We start from the raw sequence: 25656 nt of genomic DNA on the forward strand, positions 1-25656 counted from the left end.
GGGCTGAGCTGCGTTACCAAGCACAGCCGCTATACAATGTATAATCCTGTGCTTGGTGAGATGGAAGAAGGGCGTGGTGCTACTGAGAGCTCCAGTGCATTCTCAAACAGCTGATCGGTGGGGGGCCTGAGGACAGGTCATCAGTTAACCCTTTCACTACCAGCACCATACACGTACGGCGCTGGAGCGATGGGTAAACATGGCACCCGCTCTCGCGTGCAGAGGGCACTATGGCCGGCTGGTCTTCGCTCTTTCAAAAAGCAGAGAACCACAGCTAATGATCGCGACCGGCAATAATGCCGATCACAATCATGAAAGCATTTAGATGCCGTGATCAAATGTGATCACGGCATCTAAAAGCTAAAAAAAACTGGAAGCTTGCGCTTCTGGGCTTCTTGCCGGCATCCTCTGCAGCCAATGAGGATGCCGGTAAGTGAATTCAATACGCTGGGTCTCTCTGAAGAGACCCAGGGTATTGGAGCTGCAATTCTTAATTTGGCCAACAGGAGACAGGCCAACATAAGAAATGAGCAGTTCTAGTACCAATATGGATATATAAGAAACATCATGGTGCAGAATAAAAAAAAAAAGAGGTACAATACCATTAAAAAAAGTAAAAAAAAAAAAAGTTAACATAGTAACATAGTACATAAGGCCGAAAAAAGACATTTGTCCATCCAGTTCGGCCTGTCATCCTGCAAGTTGATCCAGAGGAAGGCAAACAAACAAAAACTGTGAGGTAGAAGCCAATTTCCCCCACTTTAGGGGAATAAAAAATTCCTTCCCAACTCCAATCAGGCAATCAGAATAACTCCCTGGATCAACGACCCCTCTCTAGTAGCTATAGCCTGTAATATTATTATACTCCAGAAATACATCCAGGCCCCTCTTTAATTCCTTTATTGTACTCACCATCACCACCTCCTCAGGCAGAGAGTTCCATAATCTCACTGCTCTTACCGTAAAGAATCCTCTTCTATATTTGTGTACAAACCTTCTTTCCTCCAGACGCAGAGGATGTCCCCTCGTCAGTCACAGTCCTGGGGATAAATAGATGAGGGGATAGATCTCTGTACTGACCCCTTATATATTTATACATATTAATTAGATCTCCCCTCAGTTGTCTTTTTTCTAAAGTGAATAACCCTAATTTTGATAATCTTTCAGGGTACTGTAGTTGCCACATTCCAGTTATTACTTTAGTTGCTCTCCTCTGGACCCTCTCCAGCTCTTTGTCTGCCTTGTTTACAGGAGCTCAGAACTGTACACAGTACTCTCTTGTACATCTTATTGGCCTTGGCAGCAGCTGCCTGACACTGGTTTTTGCAGCTTAATTTGCGGTTTATTAAAATTCCTAGATCCTTTTCCATGTCAGTGTTACCGAGTCTTTTACCATTTAGTATGTACGGGTGACTTGCATTATTCCTTCCCATGTGCATAAGTTTACATTTGTCAGTGTTAAACCTCATCTGCCACTTATCTGCCCAAGCCTCCAATCTATCCAGATCCCTCTGTAGTAGTATACTGTCGCCTTCAGTGTTAATTACTTTACACAGTTTAGTGTCATCTGCGAAAATTTATACTTTACTATGCAAGCCTTCTACAAGATCATTAATAAATATATTGAAGAGAATAGGGCCCAATACTGACCCCTGAGGTACTCCACTAGTGACAGTGACCCAAACTGAGTGTGTACCGTTAATAACCACCCTCTGTTTTCTATCATTGAGCCAGTTACTTACCCACATACAGACGTTTTCTCCCAGTCCGAGCATTCTCATTTTATATACTAACCTTTTATGTGGTACAGTATCAAATGCTTTGGAGAAGTCCAGATATACGACATCCATTGATTCGCCACTGTGAAGTCTAGAAATTACCTCCTCATAGAAACTGATTAAATTAGTTTGGCATGACCGATCCCTCATGAAGCCATGCTGATATGGCGTTATTTGCTTATTTCCGTTGAGATGCTCTAAGATAGCATCTCTTAGAAAACCTTCAAACAGTTTACCCACAACAGATGTTAAACTTACCGGCCTACAGTTTCCAGGCTCTGTTTTTGGACCCTTTTTGAATATTGGCACCACATTTGCCATGCGCCAATCCTGTGGGACATTCCTTGTCAGTATAGAGTCCGCAAATATCAGAAATAAGGGTCTGGCTATGACATTACTTAATTCCCTTAGGATACGGGGGTGTATGCCATCCAGTCCTGGCGATTTGTCTATTTTAATCTTTTTAAGTCGCTGATGTACTTCTTCCTGGGTCAGACAGGACACTTTTAATTAGGGGTGCACCGAAATGAAAATTCTGGTCCGAAACCGAAAATTCAGGATGCCCTTGACCGAAAACCGAAACTGCCTTTTTGCCCAAATACTTTTAAAATACTTTTTTTTTAATGATTGGCGCTGTTATGGAGAGGGGGATCTGTGGGTGGCTCTGTTATGGAGAGGGGGATCTGTGGGTGGCGCTGTTATGGAGAGGGGGATCTGTGGGTGGCGCTGTTATGGAGAGGGGGATCTGTGGGTGGCGCTGTTATGGAGAGGGGGATCTGTGGGTGGCGCTGTTATGGAGAGGGGGATCTGTGGGTGGCGCTGTTATGGAGAGGGGGATCTGTGGGTGGCGCTGTTATGGAGAGGGGGATCTGTGGGTGGCGCTGCTATGGAGAGGGGGATCTGTGGGTGGCGCTGCTATGGAGAGGGGGATCTGTGGGTGGCGCTGTTATGGAGAGGGGGATCTGTGGGTGGCGCTGTTATGGAGAGGGGGATCTGTGGGTGGCGCTGTTATGGAGAGGGGGATCTGTGGGTGGCGCTGTTATGGAGAGGGGGATCTGTGGGTGGCGCTGTTATGGAGAGGGGGATCTGTGGGTGGCGCTGTTATGGAGGGGGGGGGGGGGATATGTGCACTGTTATGGGCATAACAGTGCACAGATCCCTTTCCCCATAACAGTGCACAGATCCCACCTCCCCATAGCAGTGCCATAGACCGATCCCCCTACCCATAACAGCCCCGGCCCTGCTGCTCACAGCATCACTCACTGCATCTTTATTTTACCTTACAATCGTGACGCTCCAGTAAGAACTCTGCAGGCAGAGCGGAGGGCGGCGTAACGTCACTTACTCACGTGACGCACCTGCTCCGCCCACTTTATGAATGAAGGAGGCGGAGCAGGCGCGTCACGTGAGTAAGTGACGTTACGCCGCCCTCCGCTCTGCCTGCAGACTTCTTACTGGAGCGTCACGATTGTAAGGTAAAATAAAGATGCAGTAAACCGCCCGCCCGGCGCCCACCCGCAGATGGTGGGTGACAAATCCCACACCCCATATTTTCGGCCGATATGTAACAATATCGGCCGAAATGGATTAGGTACATTTTCGGCTGCCGAAATTTCGGTGCACCCCTACTTTTAATGGGGAATTTATTTTTACATTCTGCATGTCATCTGACAGTTTATTTTCCTCAGTGAATACATTGGAGAAAAAAATAATTAACAGCTTTGCTTTCTCCTCGTCGCTCTCTGCGACTCCCCACTCATTACTTTTTAAAGGGCCGACACCTTCAGATTTATACTTTTTAACATTTATATAATTGAAGAACATTTTAGGGTTAGTTTTACTCTCTTTGGCAATTAATCTCTCGGTCTCTAGTTTGGCCGCTTTTATTTGTTTTTTTACATGTTTTATTTTTTTCCTTAGTTTTTTAGTGCTTCCGTGCTACCCTCCTGTTTTAGTGATTTATATGCTTTCTTTTTGTCATTTATTGCTTTCTTTACAGTTCTATTTATCCACATTGGTTTCTTTTTGTTCCGTAACCTTTTATTCCCATACGGTATGTACCTCTCACAATAAGATTTTAGGATGCTTTTAAAGATATCCCATTTTGTGGCTGTATTTTTATTTTTGAGGACTTTGTCCCAGTTAGTTAGGCCTATGGCCTCTCTTAGTTGGCTAAATTTAGCTTTTTTGAAGTTTGGTATTTTTGTTCCTCCCTGTAGAAACGCTCTTTTGAATGATAATTGGAAGGTTATTACTTTATGGTCACTATTTCCCAGGTGTCCCCCAACCTGCACGACTGTTGTTCTGTCAGGACTTTTGGTTAATACTAAGTGCAGTATGGCCGTCCCTCTAGTCGGGTCCTGAACCAGTTGGGAGAGGTAATTGTCTTTGGTTATTGCCAAGAACCTGTTTCCTTTATGAGATATACAAGTTTCAGTTTCCCAGTCTATATCTGGGTAGATAAAGTCCCCCATAATAACCACCTCATTATGATTTGCCGCTTTGTCTATCTCGTTTAGTAGTAGATTTTCTGTGGACTCTGGTATATTAGGTGGTTTATAGTAAACTCCTATTAGTAATTTATTGTTGTTTTTAGCTCCATGTATCTCTACCCACAGTGACTCCACATGTTCATGTCCCTCACTTATACACTGCTCAAAAAAATAAAGGGAACACTTAAACAACACACTGTAACTCCAAGTCAATCACACTTCTGTAAAATCAAACCGTCCACTTAGGAAGCAACATTGAGTGACAATCAATTTCACATGCTGTTGTGCAAATGGGATAGACAACAGGTGGAAATTATAGGCAATTAGCAAGACACCCCCAATAAAGGAGTGGTTCTGCAGGTGGTGACCTGACCACTTCTCAGTTCCTATGCTTCCTGGCTGATGTTTTGGTCACTTTTGAATGCTGCCGATGCTTTCACTCTAGTGGTAGCATGAGACGGAGTCTACAACCCACACAAGTGGCTCAGGTAGTGCAGCTTATCCAGGATGGCACATCAATGCGAGCTGTGGCAAGAAGGTTTGCTGTGTCTGTCAGCGTAGTGTCCAGAGCATGGAGGCGCTACCAGGAGACAGGCCAGTACATCTGGAGACGTGGAGGAGGCCGTAGGAGGGCAACAACCCAGCAGCAGGACCGCTACCTCCGCCTTTGTGCAAGTAGGAACAGGAGGAGCACTGCCAGAGCCCAGCAAAATGACCTCCAGCAGGCCACAAATGTGCATGTGCCTGCTCAAACGGTCAGAAACAGACTCCATGAAGGTGATATGAGGGCCCGACGTCCACAGGTGCGGGTTGTGCTTACAGCCCAACACCCTGCAGGACGTTTGGCATTTGCCAGAAAACACCAAGATTGGCAAATTCGCCACTGGCGCCCTGTGCTCTTCACAGATGAAAGCAGGTTCACACTGAGCACATGTGACAGACGTGACAGAGTCTGGAGACGCCGTGGAGAATGTTCTGCTGACTGCAACATCCTCCAGCATGACCGGTTTGGCATTAGGTCAGTAATGGTGTGGGGTGGCATTTCTTTGGAGGGCCGCACAGTCCTCCATGTGCTCGCCAGTGGTAGCCTGACTGCCATTAGGTACAGAGATGAGATCCTCAGACCCCTTGTGAGACCATATGCTGGTGCGGTTGGCCCTGGGTTCCTCCTAATGCAAGACAATGCTAGACCTCATGTGGCTGGAGTGTGTCAGCAGTTCCTGCAAGACGAAGGCATTGATGCTATGGACTGGCCCGCCCGTTCCCCAGACCTGAATCCAATTGAGCACATCTGGGACATCACGTCTCGCTCTATCCATCAACGTCACGTTGCACCACAGACTGTCCAGGAGTTGGCAGATGCTTTAGTCCAGGTCTGGGAGGAGATCCCTCAGGAGACCGTCCGCCACCTCATCAGGAGCATGCACAGGCGTTGTAGGGAGGTCATACAGGCACGTGGAGGCCACACACACTACTGAGCCTCATTTTGACTTGTTTTAAGGACATTACGTCAATGTTGGATCAGCCTGTAGTGTGTTTTTCCACTTTGATTTTGAGGGTGACTCCAAATCCAGACCTCCATGGGTTAAAAAATTTGATTTCCATTTTTTTTTTTTGTGTGATTTTGTTGTCAGCACATTCAACTATGTAAAGAACAAAGTATTTCAGAAGAATATTTAATTAATTCAGATCTAGGATGTGTTATTTTTGTGTTCCCTTTATTTTTTTGAGCAGTGTAAATTCCCGGAGTGTGGGCTTTAGACAGGACTTTACATAAAGGCAAACCCCTCCACCTCTCCGGTTTTGACGATCCTTTCTAAACAGACTGTAACCTTGTACATTAACTGCCCAGTCATAGCTATCATCCAGTCATGTCTCAGTTATTCCCACTATGTCATAGTTCTCCTCACACATCACTAATTCCAGTTCCCCAGTTTTATTAGTCAGGCTTCTGGCATTAGTATACATACATTTGAGAGGTTTATGTATATTTTTTACCCTACACCTTTCCTTCTGAACTGTTCTAGTCCCTCCTTCCATTCCTCCCCCAGTCCTACTACCTTGCCCCCGGTCTCTATGTGCACTATCTTCCCCTCCTATAATGTAATTTCCCTCCCCCCCAGTCCCTAGTTTAAACACTCCTCCAACCTTCTAGCCATCTTTCTCCCCAACACAGCTGCCCCTTACCCATTGAGGTGCAGCCCGTCCCTATGATAGAGCCTGTAGCCGATAGAGAAGTCGGCCCAGTTCTCCAGGAACCCAAACCCCTCCTTCCTACACCAGTTCTTGAGCCACTTGTTAACCTCCCTAATCTCCCGCTGCCTTTCTTGTGTGGCCCGTGGTACAGGCAGTATTTCGGAAAATACTACCTTTGAGGTCCTTGCCCTAAGCTTTTGACCTAAATCCCTGAAATCATTTTTAAGGACTCTCCACTTACCTCTAACTTTGTCATTTGTTCCGATATGGACCATGACCGCTGGATCTTCTCCAGCCCCTCCCAGTAATCTTTCAACCCGATCCGCGATGTGTCGAACTCTAGCGCCAGGAAGACAGCACACTGTTCGGCGATCACGGTCTTTGTGACAGATTGCCCTATCTGTTCCCCTAATAATAGAGTCTCCCACTACAAGCACCTGTCTGGCCTGCTCTGCTCTCCTGGTCCCCTGCTTACTGGAGCTGACATTCCCCTGACTGGCAGAGGAAGTGTCCGGCTGCAGCAGTGCCATCCCTGGACTGACATCCCCCTCATCTGCCAAACGTGCAAACTTGTTGGGGTGTGTCAGATCAGGGCTAGCCTCCCTGGCACTCTTCCCTCTACCCCGCTTTCTAACTATTACCCAGCTAGCTACCTCACTTTCCTCAGCCTCCTCTCTGTCACCCTCCCCCTCATCTACCCCAAAGAGTGCTTGCTCGGTGAGAAGCAAACTCTTTTGCAAATTGTCAATGCCTCTCAGTGTTGCAACTTGCCCGTTTAGAGACTCGATTTGCGATTCCAAACGGGTAAAATTTTAATCACTCCCCCTTTCCGTTAAATAAAAAAATAAATACATAAATAAAAAATATAAACATCATGGGCATCACCGCGTGTGAAAACGCCCATACTATTAAAATATAAAAATATTTTTCCAATACAGCGAATGGTGTAAGGGGAAAAAGGGTCAAAATGGCGATTTGCCATTTTTTGATCGCTTCTCTTACCCAAAATGTAATAAAATGTGATCAAAAAGTCAAAACACACTTCAAAATGGTATCAATAAAAACTACAGATTGTCCTGAAAATAAAATTAGCCCCCACACAGCTCAGTAGATGTAACTATAAAAAAAGTTATGGGGGTCAGAATATGGTGATGAAAAAAAAAAAAAATCTTCAAAGTTTTTATTTATTTTTACACTATTTAGACATAAAAAACCTATCCAAATGTGGTATCGTTGCAATCGTACTGACACAGATAATGAAGGGCGTGGGTCAGTTTTGCTGCAAAGGGAAGACCGTAGGATCAAAACCCGTAAAACGGTGGAGGAATTGTTTGTTTTTTTCCCCAATTCCACCTCATTTGGAATTTCTCCCCCGCTTCCCGTTACATTGTATGCCATGTTAAATGGTGGCATTAGAAAGTACAACTTGTCCCGCAAAAAATAAGCCCTCAAACAGCTATGTGAACAGAAAAATAAAAAAGTTATGGCTCAAGGAAGATGGGATAGAAAAATTAAAATGAAAAAATGAAAAAAAACCTCCGGTATCCTAAGGGTTAAACTATCTCGGAAGAACTACACTCTATTCATATTAAGTTTCCAACCATTTGCAACAGTCCTCAAAGAAAGAGACAACTGTATACCATCACAGACTACATGGGGCCAAGTTCTGTAGAACCTAGAATATTTGAAGTCTTCCTGCACACACATTTATAAGACCCATTTACATGAGAATACTGAAGGACATGGCAATCCAGTATTTTTACCATGCACATAGATAAAAAGATGTATACAGAATGCAAGCTTCTGGTTACTTTACTGCAAAGAAATGTGTTGAAGGCTATAGAGGGCCTGAGTGTAACACAGGAATAAATATGCTATCTGACTGCATGGAATCTAAACCTCTTGGTGCTTTGTGTTTTGATGCATCTAAAGCAAAGTATCCTGGGACTTGTCTTCCTCGTTATTTATGTCTTGGTATTGTTCATTAAAGTGAATTAACCCCCTATAGGAAAGAAGCCATCTGCTGCTACGTTCTCCCACCAGGACCCGATGGAAAGCTGCCAGCTCATTTACTACACACCAAACTTCAAAACTTGGCAGGGCATCAACTTAGGCATTATAGGTATAATGTGAATTTCTAGACCATAATTGATGCCTAACAAAATGGAAGGCAACAAAAAGCCTTTAATACCATCGTTTTTGTAAAAGGAAACTACCGGTAAATGTGTTTACATTTTCATATCATTTCAGAAGGGTAACCATAACCAGATAAAAAAATAAGAAATGCAGCTATACACACATAGCTGTTTATACATGTAACTGTTATGTACTTGCATTATTCACCTCTATTGGAATGCCCTGGAGAGAATGGAGTAGCGGTCATGCACGTGCACTGCCTCTCCATTCACTTATATGGAACTGACAAAGAGAAGAAGGGTATAGTACTCGGCTATCTCCGGCAGTCCCATAGAGTTAAAGGGAGCGGCAGCACACACCCCGTCACCACATTCTTATGATTGGTGGATATGGGATAAATTCTCAGAATGGAGCAACCCTTCAGGCTATGGCGACGTGTTGCACGACTTTTTTATTTTTGTAATAGAAACATAGAAACATAGAATGTGTCGGCAGATAAGAACCATTTGGCCCATCTAGTCTGCCCAATATACTGAATACTATGGATAGCCCCCGGCCCTATCTTATATAAAGGATGGCCTTATGCCTATCCCATGCATGCTTAAACCCCTTCACTGTATTTGCAGCTACCACTTCTGCAGGAAGGCTATTCCATGCATCCACTACTCTCTCAGTAAAGTAATACTTCCTTATATTACTTTTAAACCTTTGCCCCTCTAATTTAAAACTGTGTCCTCTTGTGGTAGTTTTTCTTCTTTTAAATATGCTCTCTTCCTTTACCGAGTTGATTCCCTTTATGTATTTAAAAGTTTCTATCATATCCCCTCTGTCTCTTCTTTCTTCCAAGCTATACATATTAAGGTCCTTTAACCTTTCCTGGTAAGTTTTATCCTGCAATCCATGTACTAATTTAGTAGCTCTTCTCTGAACTCTCTCTAGAGTATCTATATCCTTCTGGAGATATGGCCTCCAGTACTGCGCACAATACTCCAAGTGAGGTCTCACCAGTGTTCTGTACAGCGGCATAAGCACTTCACTCTTTCTACTGCTTATACCTCTCCCTATACATCCAAGCATTCTGCTGGCATTTCGTGCTGCTCTATTACATTGTCTTCCCACCTTTAAGTCTTCTGAAATAATTAATCCTAAATCCCTTTCCTCAGATACTGAGGTCAGGACTGTGTCAAATATTCTATATTCTGCCCTTGGGTTTTTACGCCCCAGGTGCATTATCTTGCACTTATCCACATTAAATTTCAGTTTCCAGAGTTCTGACCATTCTTCTAGTTTTCCTAAATCCTTTTCCATTTGGCGTTTCCCTCCAGGAACATCAACCCTGTTACATATCTTTGTGTCATCAGCAAAAAGACAAACCTTACCAGCGATGCCTTTTGCATTATCACTTATGAAGATATTAAACAAAATCGGTCCCAGCACAGATCCCTGTGGAACCCCACTGGTAACACTACCTTGTTTTAAATGTTCTCCATTGACTACAACCCTCTGTTGTCTGTCACTCAGCCACTGCCTAATCCACTCAACAATATGGGAGTCCATGCTCAATGACTGCAGTTTATTGATAAGTCTTCTATGTGGGACAGTGTCAAAAGCCTTACTAAAATCTAGATATGCGATGTCTACTGCACCTCCACCGTCTATTATTTTATTCACCCAGTCAAAAAAATCTATAAGATTTGTTTGACATGATCTCCCTGAAGTAAACCCATGTTGTTTTTCATCTTGCAATCCATGGGATTTTAGATGTTCCACAATCCTATCCTTTAATAGGGTTTCCATTAATTTGCCTACTATTGATGTCAGACTCACTGGTCTATAGTTGCTCGATTCCTCCCTACTACCTTTCTTGTGAATGGGCACGACATTTGCCAATTTCCAATCTTCCGGGACGACTCCTGTTACTAATGATTGGTTAAATAAATCTGTTAACGGTTTTGCCAGCTCACCACTAAGCTCTTTTAATAATTTTGGGTGTATCTCATCAGGCCCCTGTGACTTATCTGTCTTCACCTTAGACAGCAAACTTAGAACATCTTCCTCTGTAAAGATACATGCATCAAACGATTTAATAGTCATTCTTTCTAGTGGAGGTCCTTCTCCTTTTTCTTTTGTAAAAACTGAACAGAAGTATTCATTAAGGCAGTCGGCTAGCCCTTTATTCTCTTCTACATACCTTCCGTTCTTTGTTTTTAATTTAGTTATTCCTTGTTTTAATTTCCTTTTTTCATTTATATATCTGAAGAATGTCTTATCCCCTTTTTTCATAGACTGATCTAGTTTTTCTTCTGCCTGCGCTTTAGAAGTTCTTATAACTTGCTTGGCCTCTCTCTGCCTAATCTTGTAGATTTCCTTATCTTCATTGCTCTGGGTTTTTTTTATAATTACAAAATGCTAGCTTTTTATTTTTAATGATTTGGGCCACTTCTGCTGAGTACCACATTGGTCTCCTCCTTTTTTTGCTTTTACTGACAAGTCTAATGCAATTTTCTGTTGCCTTCAATAATGCACCTTTTAAGTAGTCCCATTTCTCCTGGACTCCATGTAATCCGTTCCAGTCTGATAAGGACTCATTTATGACTAATTTCATTTGGATGATTTAGATTTTTATGTTATTTCTTACTCCTCAGATTTTTATGTTACTGTCGTGTCGCAGTGCGACACCATTGGCTACCATTATGAAAAATGTTGCGTGCCATAAATGTCATGCAACACATTTTGCCATTAAGTCCTAGCCTTAATTCTGGATCAAATCTTTATATTTTAATTTTTTCAAGAATTTGGTTCCACTACGTGAGCGTTATAAAGCAGAATTAGGAGTGCTCTTCACTGTATTTTGCTTACATTACATTTGTTGACCTATTTTTCCATCAGAAATGTGGCAAAACTTCCCCATACAAATTAAGGCCAAGATCAGTTGCCAAAAATTAAAAGATCTGATTCAGATGATGCTTGCCAGTGCTGCATAGTACAGACGACTTCCGACCTGGCAAGCATCAAAGATGTACTGCGCATGCGCGGATCCCTGAAGCGCCAACGCATGTGTGAGAACACATGGCCAGGCGAGATCAAATTTTCCCTGCCTGGGCCTGTCACTCAAAACTGTGAGGCATGGCTGGCTGAGATACGGAATGAGACTTTTGGTGCAAAAATCACAAAATGACAAAATCACGGATTATGAAGGCACCCACCGGGATAGGGGAAACTCTGAATCAGAAGATCTGAGCACATCTGACATTGCACTTGAATTAATATGGAGGTATGTGGTGACAGATTGCCTTTACAGTCAAAAAGAACACTAACTCAAAGTTCAATGTAACAGACAAACATTTACAACAAACTTACATGTTGGAACCAAGGAAAGATTCTGCCCTTGGGATGGTAATGACTGTTGATAATACTCAGCAGGGTATCAACCACCATACCAAGCCATGCGTTGGTGGGCAATATATCATGTCCAATCTGCAGGAAAGTAATCACAAAGATCCAAAAGAGTTAATGTATATAACAAATAAATATGAAAGAATAAATCACTGACTATGTTTAATGAAATTATTGGCCTGTGCAGAAAACATTCCCAGTGCTCTACTGAAAGTATTATGGATGTACGAAAGATAAAGACCATGTCCTAAAATATTTTATTTTAAACAGAGAAACTAAAATCCATATCTTCCTTAAAGTGGTTGTGCCACAACGGGCATTTTCCCCTATCTACAGCATAGTTGATAGACATCTAATCTCTGTTGGTTTCCCCTCTAGGATCTCCGCTGACCACAAAAATAGGACCCCTAAGTCCTATTTTTGCACCACCCTTTTCTTGTCCCCTGAGCCCAAGACTGCCCCTCTAAGTGCCCAAGCACGACCGCCCCTTCACTTGTTTCCAGAGCCCAAGGCTGCCCCTTCACTTGTCCCCAGAGTCCAAGACTGCCCGGTAAAATCTTGTGCAAGCGCAGACACTTCCCTGCAGTGGGGATGGACTCACTATAAGTAGTGCGCCCATGATACAAATATGATGCCCATAGAAGAGAAGTCTCTAAGCTTGCGTGAGATTCGGCCGAAACAAACGCTAACGATGCGGGTAGTGTTCAAAAGAAGTATGTGACGTCGCAGAGGAGGGGGCGGACGAGAAGGAGAGGTACTGAGAAAAAGTGAAGGGGCGGTCTTAAACTCTGGGAAGAAGTAAAGGGGCGGTCTTAAACTCTGGGAAGAAGTAAAGGGGCGGTCTTAAACTCTGGGAAGAAGTAAAGTGGTGGTCTTAAACTCTGGGAAGAAGTAAAGGGGCGGTCTTAAACTCTGGGAACAAGTAAGGGTGCATTCACACGTCCGTTGTTTCTTTCCTGATCTGTTCCGTTTTTTGCGGAACAGATCTGGACCCATTCATTTTCAATGGGTCCTGAAAAAAAATCAGACATTGAGCTGTCCTATTTTTTTCAGGACCCATTGAAAATGAATGGGTCCAGATCTGTTCTGCAAAAAACGGAACAGATCAGAAAAGAAACAACGGACGTGTGAATAAGGCCTAAAGGTGCGGTCTGGGCCTCTGGGGGAGAGGTGGTGCCCTGCTGGGCACATTAACCTAATCTGCATACCAAACAAAGTTCTTTTCTGGAGTTTTTAAAGTTCTCTAACCCAGATGTAGATATAGTTTTAATCATGTTACACAGTACTACATAGCATTGCCACCATTTTTATACAGTAAAAGCAGGTGACAGATTCCTTTTGAGGAGTAAGAAATAAACATAATCATAGGAATCAGACGTACTTCTGGGGCACCTTCAGTTTCTGAAGGAAGACTGCTTTCATATTTAGATACGGCAACTGCTAATCCGGTAAGTGCCAAGAGAGCATTCCCCTTCACCACGGGGCTATCTCTGCAAAAAGAGGTAAAGCAGTGGTAAGATAAATGACCAGCTTCTGTCTATCTAATCACACAGGACTTTATTGCATACTCTTTAGGAACAACCACTTTTCTTGGCTCTACTTTGGCATATATATATTATATATATATAAAAATCAAAAGCCCAATTAAAGGGGTTGTCTCACTTCAGCAAATAGCATGTATTGTATTGTGATTGCCCATATTGCCTCCTTTGCTGGCTGGATTCATTTTTCCATCACATTATACATGGCTCGTTTCCATGGTTACAGACCACCCTGCAATCCAGCAGTGGTGGCCGTGCTTGCACACTACAGGAAAAAGTTGTCTCTCTGGTGGCTCAGACCATAGGAGCGCACATAGGCATGCATGCTTGCAGCTCCTGTACCAGCCACCATGTATCTGCGCTGCAGTGGTGGCTGTAACCACTGGAAACGAGCAGTGCATAATGTGATGGGAAAATGAATCCAGCCAGCAAAGGAGGCAAAATGGATAATCACAATACATTAGTAAGTGCCTTGTAGTAACTTTCTGTACATGATGAATGCCATTTGCTGAAGGAGACAATCCCTTTAACAGACAACACTGGCCAAACTAATGAGGTCCTTCGTACATGGATGGATGACTTGCTGGATATTCCAGGACATGTAAAATGGTGGACATACAAAAAACAGTAGAAGATAATACACCAGGAGAATGGGTGACAACATGTAGGTGAGGTTCTTAGATCTGTGTCATATAGTTTAATTGAAACATATGCATGAAATAATAATTTGTTACAGCTTACTTGACTGCAGACCGGATGACTTCAGTAAGAGCATCTCTCACCCTGTAATATGCAAAGGACAGACAGACCACTTACTGCTGGTACTGAATCTATTATACTTTGCCGACACTGAAGCAGAGCTCATTACCATTCATTATCCACATAGCTTATACTAGCACTGGCTTGTTCAAACCCCCTACCATTCATCTCATACTCAATGTTGTCAAAGTAGGTGGTCCAATCCTAATGAAAGCTTAAAGAGGAGACGTCATCGGCGCAGGCGCACTGAGGGAGTGCTGAGGAGGCGAGCCTCCTTCTCTGAGAGCGCCTGCGCCGATTGAAGACAGGCGCGAGATTTGAAATGATGACAGGGCCAGCCGGAGGAGGAGAGCGATCGCTGGCCCTGTCAATCAACAGGAGGAGGGGGGCGGTTTTTTGCGGCGGCTACCAGCAAGTAGACTCCCTACTTGCTGGTTGTGAAGCGATTTGCATATTTTAAAAGATAGTTTTTTAAGGAAAAGAAGCCACAGACAAAGGTAAGATCCCTATATAGGGAATAGTAGTTATAAAGGGATTTTAACAAGCCCAAAAAAAAAAAAGAAGGGTTTTGTGGGTGACAGAAGCCCTTTAATCAAAATATACTGAACAATTCAAACATTTTGTAAACAGGCTTTCCTGTAGAATTTCCAGATCTCTGCTGTCACTAAATGGAAACATTCTGGTATACAACCTTAAGGGGGTTGTCCCATCGCGCCGTTTTCCAAGAGCCAAACAGGCGACCCTTCACCATTTCTGTAATTCCCTTTGCAGTGAATGAGAGCTAAGCAAACAGCATAGCAGAACAATCTACGCTGCTTCCGTAACTCTGGGAGCTTGTTCTGTTACGCTGTTTCTGTAGCACCCGTTCACTACAATGAGAGTTACGGAAACAGCAGCGCACCAGCCGACTCCGCTGTTACCCTAAGCCCAGCCGCCTAGGGCCATCGCTTAGTCATGGCTTTCATATAATTTATTGATTAACCATTATTAAAGAGTACCTAAACCACAGGGAGAAGGCATGATCATGCAGCAACACTTCTCAGAGCGCTCTGTACTGTTGGTTTTCATTGGCTCTGTTTGGCATGTGGAGTACGTAACCACATAAAGCAATTGGGATTTGTACCCCGCAGGTTGGAAACGCTAAACAGAGCTGATGGAAGTGGACACTGCAGAGTGCTCTGAGAAATGCTGCTACCCGATCGTGCTTTCTCCCAAAGGTTTAGGTAGCTGCCTTTATGTATTAAGCATTGTCGGATTACCTTTATTCTGCATCAATGCAACACACTTAGAAATATTAAATACTAAATGTATTACTAGTTTTACTACTTTTGCACAATAATTACACTTAATAAAAATCATCTATTTTTGTGTCTCAGTATTCTGAAAGCCATACCTTTTTTATTTTTCCATGATTTGTGTGGGCACTTGTTTTTATGTGGGACAAGCTATAGTTTTCATTGGTTCCATTTTGGGATGCATATGATTTTTTTTGATAACTTTTCATTCCACTTGGTGACAAACAATAAAATGTAATTCTGGAATTGTTTTTTTTTCTTTATGGTCAGTACTTAGCATGATTACAGCGAAACTAAATTTACAGTAAAAATTCTTAATTTTGGTGTTGCCATATTTTGAGAGTCATAACTTTTTATTTTCTGTGGGACAACCTGTGGTTTTTATTGGTACTAGTTTTACATAGAGATTTTTGATCACTCTTTATTCCGTAGATTATACCAGAAAATGTCAATTTGTGCAAGCATTCATTGGTGGGGGCTAAAGAGTAGTAGATAAGCCATACAAGGACTTATTTCCAGTCTTTTCATATAACTAATATATTTAATTAAAAATTATGTAATAGGTAATTAATATATGTACATGTAGAATTACCGTAACCATTTTATAGCGAATGGCAAGGATTTGTCGCAGTATGATGTGTATAATAATGATTGGCTACTTTGCAGAGAATGAGACATAAAAATAAATGGGTTACGAGCTGTTTGGTAGATAAGCCTATTGTGCTCAGATTCAATCACTGATAGGACCGCATCCTTGACTTCAAAGCCCAGAATGAGCAGGAATTTAAATGAATAAAATACAGGTTTTACTGATTCTTTTCCCACAAAACTATATATCAATCTGCTCAGCTCCTCCTGCTCTATAACGTGCTGCATCCAGCTGAGACACCATGTTTAATGTGACAGGTTCCCTTTAATTGAGTTCCATTGTGGATATACTGTATCTATTATTGTGTATTTTGTATTTTTAGATGCGTTAATAAATGTTACACTTCCTCTCTCTGCTCTCTTGTGTTTGTTCTATCCAAGCCTGATAGGGCCATGTACTAGAAGTGAACAACTGTTTAAAAGGAGATCTGTCAGCAGATTTGTACCTATGAAACTGGCTGCCCTGTGTGCGTAGCAGCTGAAGACATCTGTGTTGGTCCTGTGTTCATATGTGCCCCCATTGCTGAGAAAAATTAAGTTTTGACATATGCAAATTAGGCTATACGAGCAATAGGGGCGTTACCATTACACCTAGAGGCTCTGCTCTCTCTGCAACTGCAGCTCATGCTGCACTTGAATTGGCAAGACCAGGCCGTGTAAAAATCATCACACCTGGTCTTGTCAACCCAAGTGCAGTGGGTGCGGCAGTTGTAGAGAGAGCTGAGCCTCCAGGTGTAATGACAACGCTTCCATTGCTCCTAGAGGCTCATTTGCATATATTAAAACATCATGTTTCTCAGCAATGCAGGCACATATGAACATGGGACCAACACAGATGCCTTCAGCTGCCAAGCGAACACGTAACAGGTCAGCCAGTTTAAGAGGTATAGATGTGCCGACAGATACCCTTTAAAATATATGAGTAAACTGGATTTTCAATGTCTTAGCAGTCAGATAATTATTTGTGTGGATAAAATAACAGTAATTTGCCATTTCTTTTTTTTTTTTACCATAGCCAAGCTGTAAATGTCTTATACTGAATTTCTTGTGGGTCATCTTTTCCATGTTTCAGCTGCATCTCCAGCTCAGCTTGTCTGCCCTGCAAATATAAAAGGAAAATTTAGATCCCAAACAGACCAACAAACTGACAGTGAAAACAAAACTTAAGATCCAGGTTTAGCAGCCATACTTCTCGGACAACTTTCCTTTCTACCTACACTCAAGTAGCAAAGATGTACATTGTTTGAGGCTTTATTGCAAACATTTTGGTAAGGCTACTTTCAGACTAGCGTTCAGAGAGGATCCGTCTGATGTCTGCACAGACGGATCCTCTCCTATAATGCAGACGTTTGGATCCGTTCAGAACAGATCCGTCTGCATTATAGTTTAGAAAAATTTCTAAGTCTGAAAGTTGTTCAGACGGATCCGTCCAGACTTTACATTGAAAGTCAATGGGGGACGGATCTGTTTGAAAATTTAGCCATATTGTGTCAACCTCAAACGGATCCGTCCCCATTGACTTACATTGTAAGTCTGGACGGATCCGTTTGTCTCCGCACGGCAGACGGGTATCCGCCTGCTGAGCGGAGGCTGAACGCTGCCAGACTGATGCATTCTGAGCGGATCCGCATCCACTCAGAATGCATTGGTAGCTGGACGGATGCGTTCGGGGCCGCTTGTGAGACCCTTCAAACGGAGCTCACAAGCGGAGCCCCGACGCTAGTGTGAAAGTAGCCTAATATGTAAGGTACCAAGCAGAAACGCCATTCTGAGCTCAGCGGCTGATGTGATTGGAAATATCTGTCACAAACACAGCAATTAGACACATAAGACAACCAGCTTAAAGTCTTATGGGAGTATTGTTGGGGATTGGGAAGATACCATATTTTTTGATCTATAAGGCACACTTTTTAGCAACAAAAAATATATTATCTAAAGAAAATAATGTGTGTATATATATATATATATATATATATATATATTTAAATATATACACAAACTGAAAAGACTAGCATGGTATTAGCAGGAGGTGCTCAAACCCACATGCAGTCGTGCATATATATAGGGGAGCAAATCCTGCACTTGTGGCCCGTTGCTGATGGCGATCCCCAGCAAAAATGCATATGGTGGAGGATGCCCGCAGCGAACCACAAGTACCACAATAGACATCCTACACAAGGTAGCAATTGTGTGGATGTCATAATCAATATAACAAAATAAGCAAAGACAGGTACACTCTGCGGTCTTACTAAACTCTCAAACTGATTTTAAAATTGAGAGATTAGTCAACATGTCCTACGGTGTAGGACATGTCTAAGCCCGGGCACCACGCCAAGGTTTCTCAAGTAGCCCGGGACCTAACACTCTCCTAAATGAGCCGTATGGGCAATACCAGGAGCCAGTGGGCAAATTACAGGAGCATGAGGCCGACTCACATACAACTCACCAGTTACCTCCAGCATGTAACCATGCTTGCAGTAGGAGGAGGGAGGAGTCTGCGAGTCCCACTCAAGACTGTTTTAAGTGGGACTCGCAGACTCCTCCCACTGCAAGCATGGTTACATGCTGGAGGTAACTGGTGAGCTGTTTGTGAGTCGGCCTCATGCTCCTGTAATTTGCCCACTGGCTCCTGGTATTGCCCATACGGCTCAGTTAGGAGAGTGTTAGGTCCCGGGCTACTTGAGAAACCTTGGCGTGGTGCCCGGGCTTAGACATGTCCTACACCATAGGACATGTTGACTAATCTCTCAATTTTAAAATCAGTTTGAGGGTTTAGTAAGACCGCAGAGGGTACCTGTCTTTGCTTATTTTGTTATATTGTTATATATATACACACACACACACACACATATGTCAGCTGTGTAGCAACGCTGTTTTGGTCAGGTGTGTATGCAGCAGAGCTGTGTGTGTGTGTGTGTGTGTGTATGTGTATATATATATATATACAGTACAGACTAAAAGTTTGGACACACCTTCTCATTCAAAGAGTTTTGTTTATTTTCATGACTATGAAAATTGTAGATTCACACTGAAGGCATCAAAACTATGAATTAACACATGTGGAATTATATACATAACAAACAAGTGTGAAACAACTGAAAATATGTAATATTCTAGGTTCTTCAAAGTAGCCACCTTTTGCTTTGATTACTGCTTTGCACACTCTTGGCATTCTCTTGATGAGCTTCAAGAGGTAGTCCTCTGAAATGGTTTTCACTGCACAGGTGTGCCCTGTCAGGTTTAATAAGTGGGATTTCTTGCCTTATAAATGGGGTTAGGACCATCAGTGGCGTTGAGGAGAAGTCAGGTGGATACACAGCTGATAGTCCTACTGAATAGACTGTTAGAATTTGTATTACGGCAAGAAAAAAGCAGCTAAGTAAAGAAAAACGAGTGGCCATCATTACTTTAAGAAATGAAGGTCAGTCAGCCGAAAAATTGGGAAAACTTTGAAAGTAAGGGCTATTTGACCATGAAGGAGAGTGATGGGGTGCTGCGCCAGATGACCTGGCCTCCACAGTCACCGGACCTGAACCCAATCGAGATGGTTTGGGGTGAGCTGGACCGCAGAGTGAAGGCAAAAGGGCCAACAAGTGCTAAGCATCTCTGGGAACTCCTTCAAGACTGTTGGAAGACCATTTCAGGGGACTACCTCTTGAAGCTCATCAAGAGAATGCCAAGAGTGTGCAAAGCAGTAATCAAAGCAAAAGGTGGCTACTTTGAAGAACCTAGAATATGACATCTTTTCAGTTGTTTCACACTTGTTTGTTATGTATATAATTCCACATGTGTTAATTCATAGTTTTGATGCCTTCATAGTCATGAAAATAAAGAAAACTCTTTGAATGAGAAGGTGTGTCCAAACTTTTGGTCTGTACTGTATATGTCAGCTGTGTAGAAGAGCTGTGTTTGTTAGGTGTGTAGCAGAGCTGTGTTTCTGTGTATAATGTGCATGCTGTACGGCTGTCTGTGTATGTGGATAATGTCATGATCATGGAGAGTAAAAAAATAAAATAAAATAAGAAGAAAATAAATCTATCTGAACAAGCATGGCAGGACTCTACAGAGCAATGACAGGAGACATATTTACTTGGATAGGCCATTTCTGTTTGTTACAGTGGCGAGCGGATGACATGCTAAAGTTAAAAGGAGCTGACCAAAACTATAACCCCCTCTACGCAAGACCCCAAACCTTGACCCCTCCATGTCATTAAACTACCAGAGAAGGTTTAATCAGAAGAAAATATATTTTTTCAAATTTTTTGTTCACCAAACCTGAGGGGTGTCTGAAAAATACGACCTATTTAGATTGAACTACTTGATAGAAGACAGGTTTTAGCACTAGGACAGGATTGGGTGAGTTAGTGTAGGTCTGTGCCTGTGTATATATATGTGTATATACAAACTGTGTTGCACTGCACAACATTTTAAGAGACAGAACTGTTTATGTTCAGGAGCCATCCAATTTTTTCCCTGAAAACCTGTTGCAAAGCTTCTACAGTTAAAGGGGTTGTATAACGAGACATATTCAACATTTTTTAAACCAGCAACTGGATCTAAATATTTTAGCAAATTCATATAATTAAAAATTTGGTATAGCCACTGAGTTATTCAATAAAATGTATTTGTATAGCGCCACCTACTGTTTGTTCTTTCCCTCATTTTTTGTCCATGTAACGGAGTTGGTCGAACATGCTTAGTTTAAATCTTCAACTGCCACCAGCCATATGTTGTGTGAGAAGCTGTGGCAATTACAAGGAGAGAACTGCAGCAGAAAGGACACGTCTCCTAAACCAGGATAATCTAGCACAGCAATTTCAGCAGTGAATGTGGATATCTCAGGATCCATGTGAGGTACAGGGCTGGTTCTAGCTTTGTTAGAAAGGTATTATCATGTACTATAGGATGTCTGATTTTCATTTTTTACATTAATCATGGGGTATCCCCTTTAAGAGTTCAATACGGGTATTTTCCAGCATCACTGGCAGTGTATATTCTGCTACAGACATTGTGTATTTGCGCCTTTGTTTCCAAAAACCTGTTGTAAACTTTCTATAGATAAGAAGTCTACAAATAAGCATAAACAACCAACAATTGTTTCCCTTTATCTTACTATATCAGTGATCCAAAATCACTATTAGCGAAACCAATATTTGGATACATGGATCAAATTTAGTCACAAATCATAACTCCATCAACAATTGCATTTAAATATTTATCAATTTTATTAGTACTTAAGGAGTTACAAAAATTCTGGCCTCACAAAAATTAAGAACATTTTAAAATATGTATCAGACTTCGGGTGTATGGCAATTACAATTCATACATATAAAGTGCAAGTGCAGAAGTATATTTGGGATAATACAATCAGTGCATACATAAAGTACTGTCCTGTCCACAGTATATGGTCACAGAGTCAGACTACCGACCCTGGATCAAGCTGACGGCGAAACGCGCGTCGGGGCACAGTCTGACGGTGGTGTGGCAGATACTTGGGCCAGTATGCCAGATTTTTTGCCAACTGTATGATATTCTTGTATGGCAATGTGCTTGACAATGTCCGTTGGATCCAGGGTCGGTAGTCTGACTCTGTGACCATATACTGTGGACAGGACAGTACTTTATGTATGCACTGATTGTATTATCCCAAATATACCTCTGCACTTGCACTTTATATGTATGAATTGTAATTGCCATACACCCGAAGTCTGATACATATTTTTAAATGTGCTTAATTTTTGTGAGGCCAGAATTTTTGTAACTCCTTAAGTACTAATAAAATTGATGATTATTTAAATGCAATTGTTGATGGAGTTATGATTTGTGACTAAATTTGATCCATGTATCCAAATATTGGTTTTACAAATAAGCATAGTTTCCAGGGTCACCAACGTCATATATTTTGCTGTATACATTGTGCTTTTTTTTGTTTTTGTTTCTACAGTTAATAGCTGTACAAATAAGTGTATTTTCAATAGAGAAAAAAAATGAGACCTATGAGACCTCAGAGCGTCATAAACAAATTTGCAGGCCAATAGGAGCACTTTCGATTTGGGTTGAATTTAATTGCACCTGAAACATCTTCCAAACGATTCGTCAGAAACAGACTCCTAACAAATTTCAAGAAATGAGCTCACCTCTAGTAGCTAGATCTACAAAGTGATTCTCTGGGATGCAATGTTCTGCAGCTTACCTGCAGTACAGCATGGTATGTCCTTGTCATGAAGCAAAGCCAAGACTGTGGAAGTAGGATGGATCGATGCCATTCAGAGGTCTGGATATTTACCTACAGAAAAAAAGATAAGCAATGAATAATGTTTCAATCTGGACAATCCCTTTAAGAAAAAAATAGAGTAGTTAAAGGCCATCTGTCAGCAGATTTGTACCTATGACACTGGCTGACCTTGTTACATGTGCACTTGGCAGCTGAAGGCACCTTCTCCTAAAGTCTCCACTGCGACATATGCTTTAGTATCTGGCGTACGAGCAGTACAGGAAAGTGGCTTGCAGTATAGAAGAGAACTGCCGGCAAGCTTCTATCCTGTACTGCACCTGTGTTGGATACTGAAGCTCACAGCACAGCGCGAGACTTTAGGATCAGTCAGGGTCAGGCGTGATCACATTTACACCGCCTGGCCCTGTCAATCAAAGTGTAGAGGGCGCAGCAGTTGCAGAGAGAGCACAGCCTCTGGGTGTAACAGTAACACCTCCATTGCTCCTAGAGGCTCATTTACATATATATAAAAAACTTCATGTTTCTCAGCAGTGCGGGCACATATGAACATGGGACCAACACAGATGTGTTCAGCTGCCAAGTGTACATGTAACGGGTCAGACAGTGTCATAGCTACAAATCTGCTGACAGATGCAGGGGCGTAACTACCATAGCGGCAGACCATGCAACTGCTATGGGGCACAGGGCAAGAGGGGGCCCAGTCTTAGTTGGTATTATCTCCTCTGCTACTGGAGTTGAAAACTTGGTCAGGACTCTACCCTCTAAAGGAACAACTTTTAGCAAATCAGGCAGTGGAAAAATGGCCCAAGGGTCAATAAAAAGAGTTTAGGCAGAACCCTTCTGTCCTGTGTGGGGGCCTGGTGTGATCCTTGCTATGGGGCCCTTACTTCTCTGTGTACACCACTGAACAGATGCCTTTAAGACTGAGTAGCTTAATTATTTCCTACCAAAGAGATCATCATGTTTAATAGGAAAACATGAAACAACACCATTCTAAACATAAAGAGATTTACTAACTGTAGCATGATATTTTAATAGTTCTAAGATTACTGGTATGTGTATATGCGACCTGTTCCAGGCTTCACCATACCTCATGTATAAGAGCCGTTAACATCTGCTGGTAACTGCGGCCCCGGCTGGCAAGAAAGCGATTGATGGGTCTGCCATCTCTGTCCGTCTGAACCGGCAGGTCATAGCACAGCAGCATGCCGGCTGTGAAAAGTTACAGTAGGTGAGGAAAAATGAAAAAACACAAAGTAATGCACATGAAAACAACCGTCCCTACCCAGTGACATATAAGAATGGCGGTGAGGAATAATTCTCCTTTCCATTATACCGATAATAAAACCTGGGTATTATCGCTGCTTCTCTCATACAGAGATGTTTATTATGTATGATAATCTGCTGCTGATTCCATATGTCTGCCTCAACACAGTGACTGCTGCCAGCAACACTGCAAAATAAATATCGGGAACGTGTCTGCATAGCTAGAATTAGAAATTAAGCGGCAGAGGCTGAATCAAAGAGAGGGAGAAAATTATCAGATCACAATGCTACAATCTAACAAATGATCTGTTCCTATTTTATCGCATGTCAGTGTATATATATGAGAAAACCAGTCATCTCTGAGTCGCAGGCCTGTTTTATAAAGAGGGGGCCATAATAATAGGCTTAGACCAATGATTATTATACCTTGACTTTTAACTATTGGGGTCATTTATCAAACTGGTGTAAGGTAGAACTGGCTTAGTTGCCCATAGCAACCAATCAGATTGCTTTCATTTTACAAAGGAGCTGTGAAAAATGATAGGTGGAATCTGATTGGTTGCTATGGGCAACTAAGCCAGTTCTGCTTTACACCAGTTTGATAAATTACCCCATAAATGTTTAAGAATATTAGTCTTCTAAAAGAAGGGCAGTACTTGACTGAAGAGGAGATCTCAAAGTGCCACGTGATGCAAGTGTCTGATGTTCGCATCCTGACAGCAGACAGGTATGACTGAATACTTCCCAATTTCTATCATTGGTTTGCTTAGAACAAGATATGAATATGAGACAAGAAATGATTGAAATACTTGAAGGGAGCCTATCATCTCCCCCCAAGCTCTATGAAGTGCAGAACATGAATAGTACTGCTCTACCAGACTCCAAATCACTAATTTATATATTCATACTCACCCCGTTCCTTCATTGTGCACCAGCAAACTGGCGCTTGAATACATGGTGAGGACTCATGAGCATGCAGATATAATGGAGAGTCCTCTCAATGTATTCCAGTGACCGTTTGTGGGTGCACATTTTGGCAATGGGGATGAGCACAGACATACAACTTAGTGATCTAGGGTCAGGGGTAGCAGTACTATTCATGAAGCACTGTGTATCACAGGGAAGTGACAGAAGCACTCTCCATTTTGTTTATTGTAGCGCAGGCAATGTCTTCATTGGTGGCTCTGGTTGTGAATTATCCACTTCTTCTAGTCCTCAGCATTGTTGTGACTGACACAGTGGGGGAGCTTTGCAAAGAAAAACCTCACTTAGTGGCCCATAGCAGTCAATCAAATCCCACCTTGTATTTTTCAGAGCTCCTTTAGAAATTGAAAGGATTAATCTGATTGGCTGCTATGGGCAACTAAGCCAGTTTCCCTTTATATCTGTTTTGATATATATGTGGACAGAAAGTCAGTTTCTCTATTCATTGTCATGACAACCTCATAGAAACTGACTTCCTGTCCACACATAAGACGCTGTGTTAATTGGAGAGTCTGTTACATAACACAGCGGAGGACCAGAAGGAAGTAAATAACTCACAAATACAGTCACCTGTAAAAAGTTTGCCCTTACATTAGCTCAGTATATTGCCCTCTGTGAAACTTAAAGGGAACCTGTCATGTGGATATTTGATTATAATCTAAATAATTATATCCAATCATTAACTACTAAAAAGTGCCTTAGATGTATTGACTTACTGGTGTGACAGATGGTTACCTCATAATATACACACAAAGATGCCACATGCTAATGAGCTGATTTGAGTCCAGCGTGATGTCATAGAGTCCAGCGTATATTTAATTCAGAGCTATAGCCACTCCCCTGCCCACCTGCTGCTGATTCATATGGAAAATAACTGTCATTCAGCAGCAGGTAGGCGGGGAGAGTCAGGAGCTCATGAATATTCAGGAC

General features: G+C 42.3%; 1 protein-coding gene across 1 annotated transcript in view; it reads right to left on the minus strand.

The window, feature by feature from the left end:
- FOCAD (focadhesin) overlaps positions 1-25656 on the minus strand; it is a 246965-nt gene that overhangs the window by 53235 nt on the left and 168074 nt on the right. Inside the window, exons 21-26 of the mRNA XM_040417224.1 lie at positions 23567-23688; positions 22435-22527; positions 17252-17340; positions 14281-14322; positions 13380-13488; positions 11963-12079 (exon numbers count right to left, since the gene is read on the minus strand). Of these exons, the coding sequence (XP_040273158.1) occupies positions 11963-12079; positions 13380-13488; positions 14281-14322; positions 17252-17340; positions 22435-22527; positions 23567-23688 (572 nt within the window). The remainder of the gene's footprint in view (positions 1-11962; positions 12080-13379; positions 13489-14280; positions 14323-17251; positions 17341-22434; positions 22528-23566; positions 23689-25656) is intronic.

The sequence above is a fragment of the Bufo bufo genome, chromosome 2 (genome assembly GCF_905171765.1).
Source record: "Bufo bufo chromosome 2, aBufBuf1.1, whole genome shotgun sequence".
Taxonomy (NCBI): Eukaryota; Metazoa; Chordata; class Amphibia; order Anura; family Bufonidae; genus Bufo; species Bufo bufo.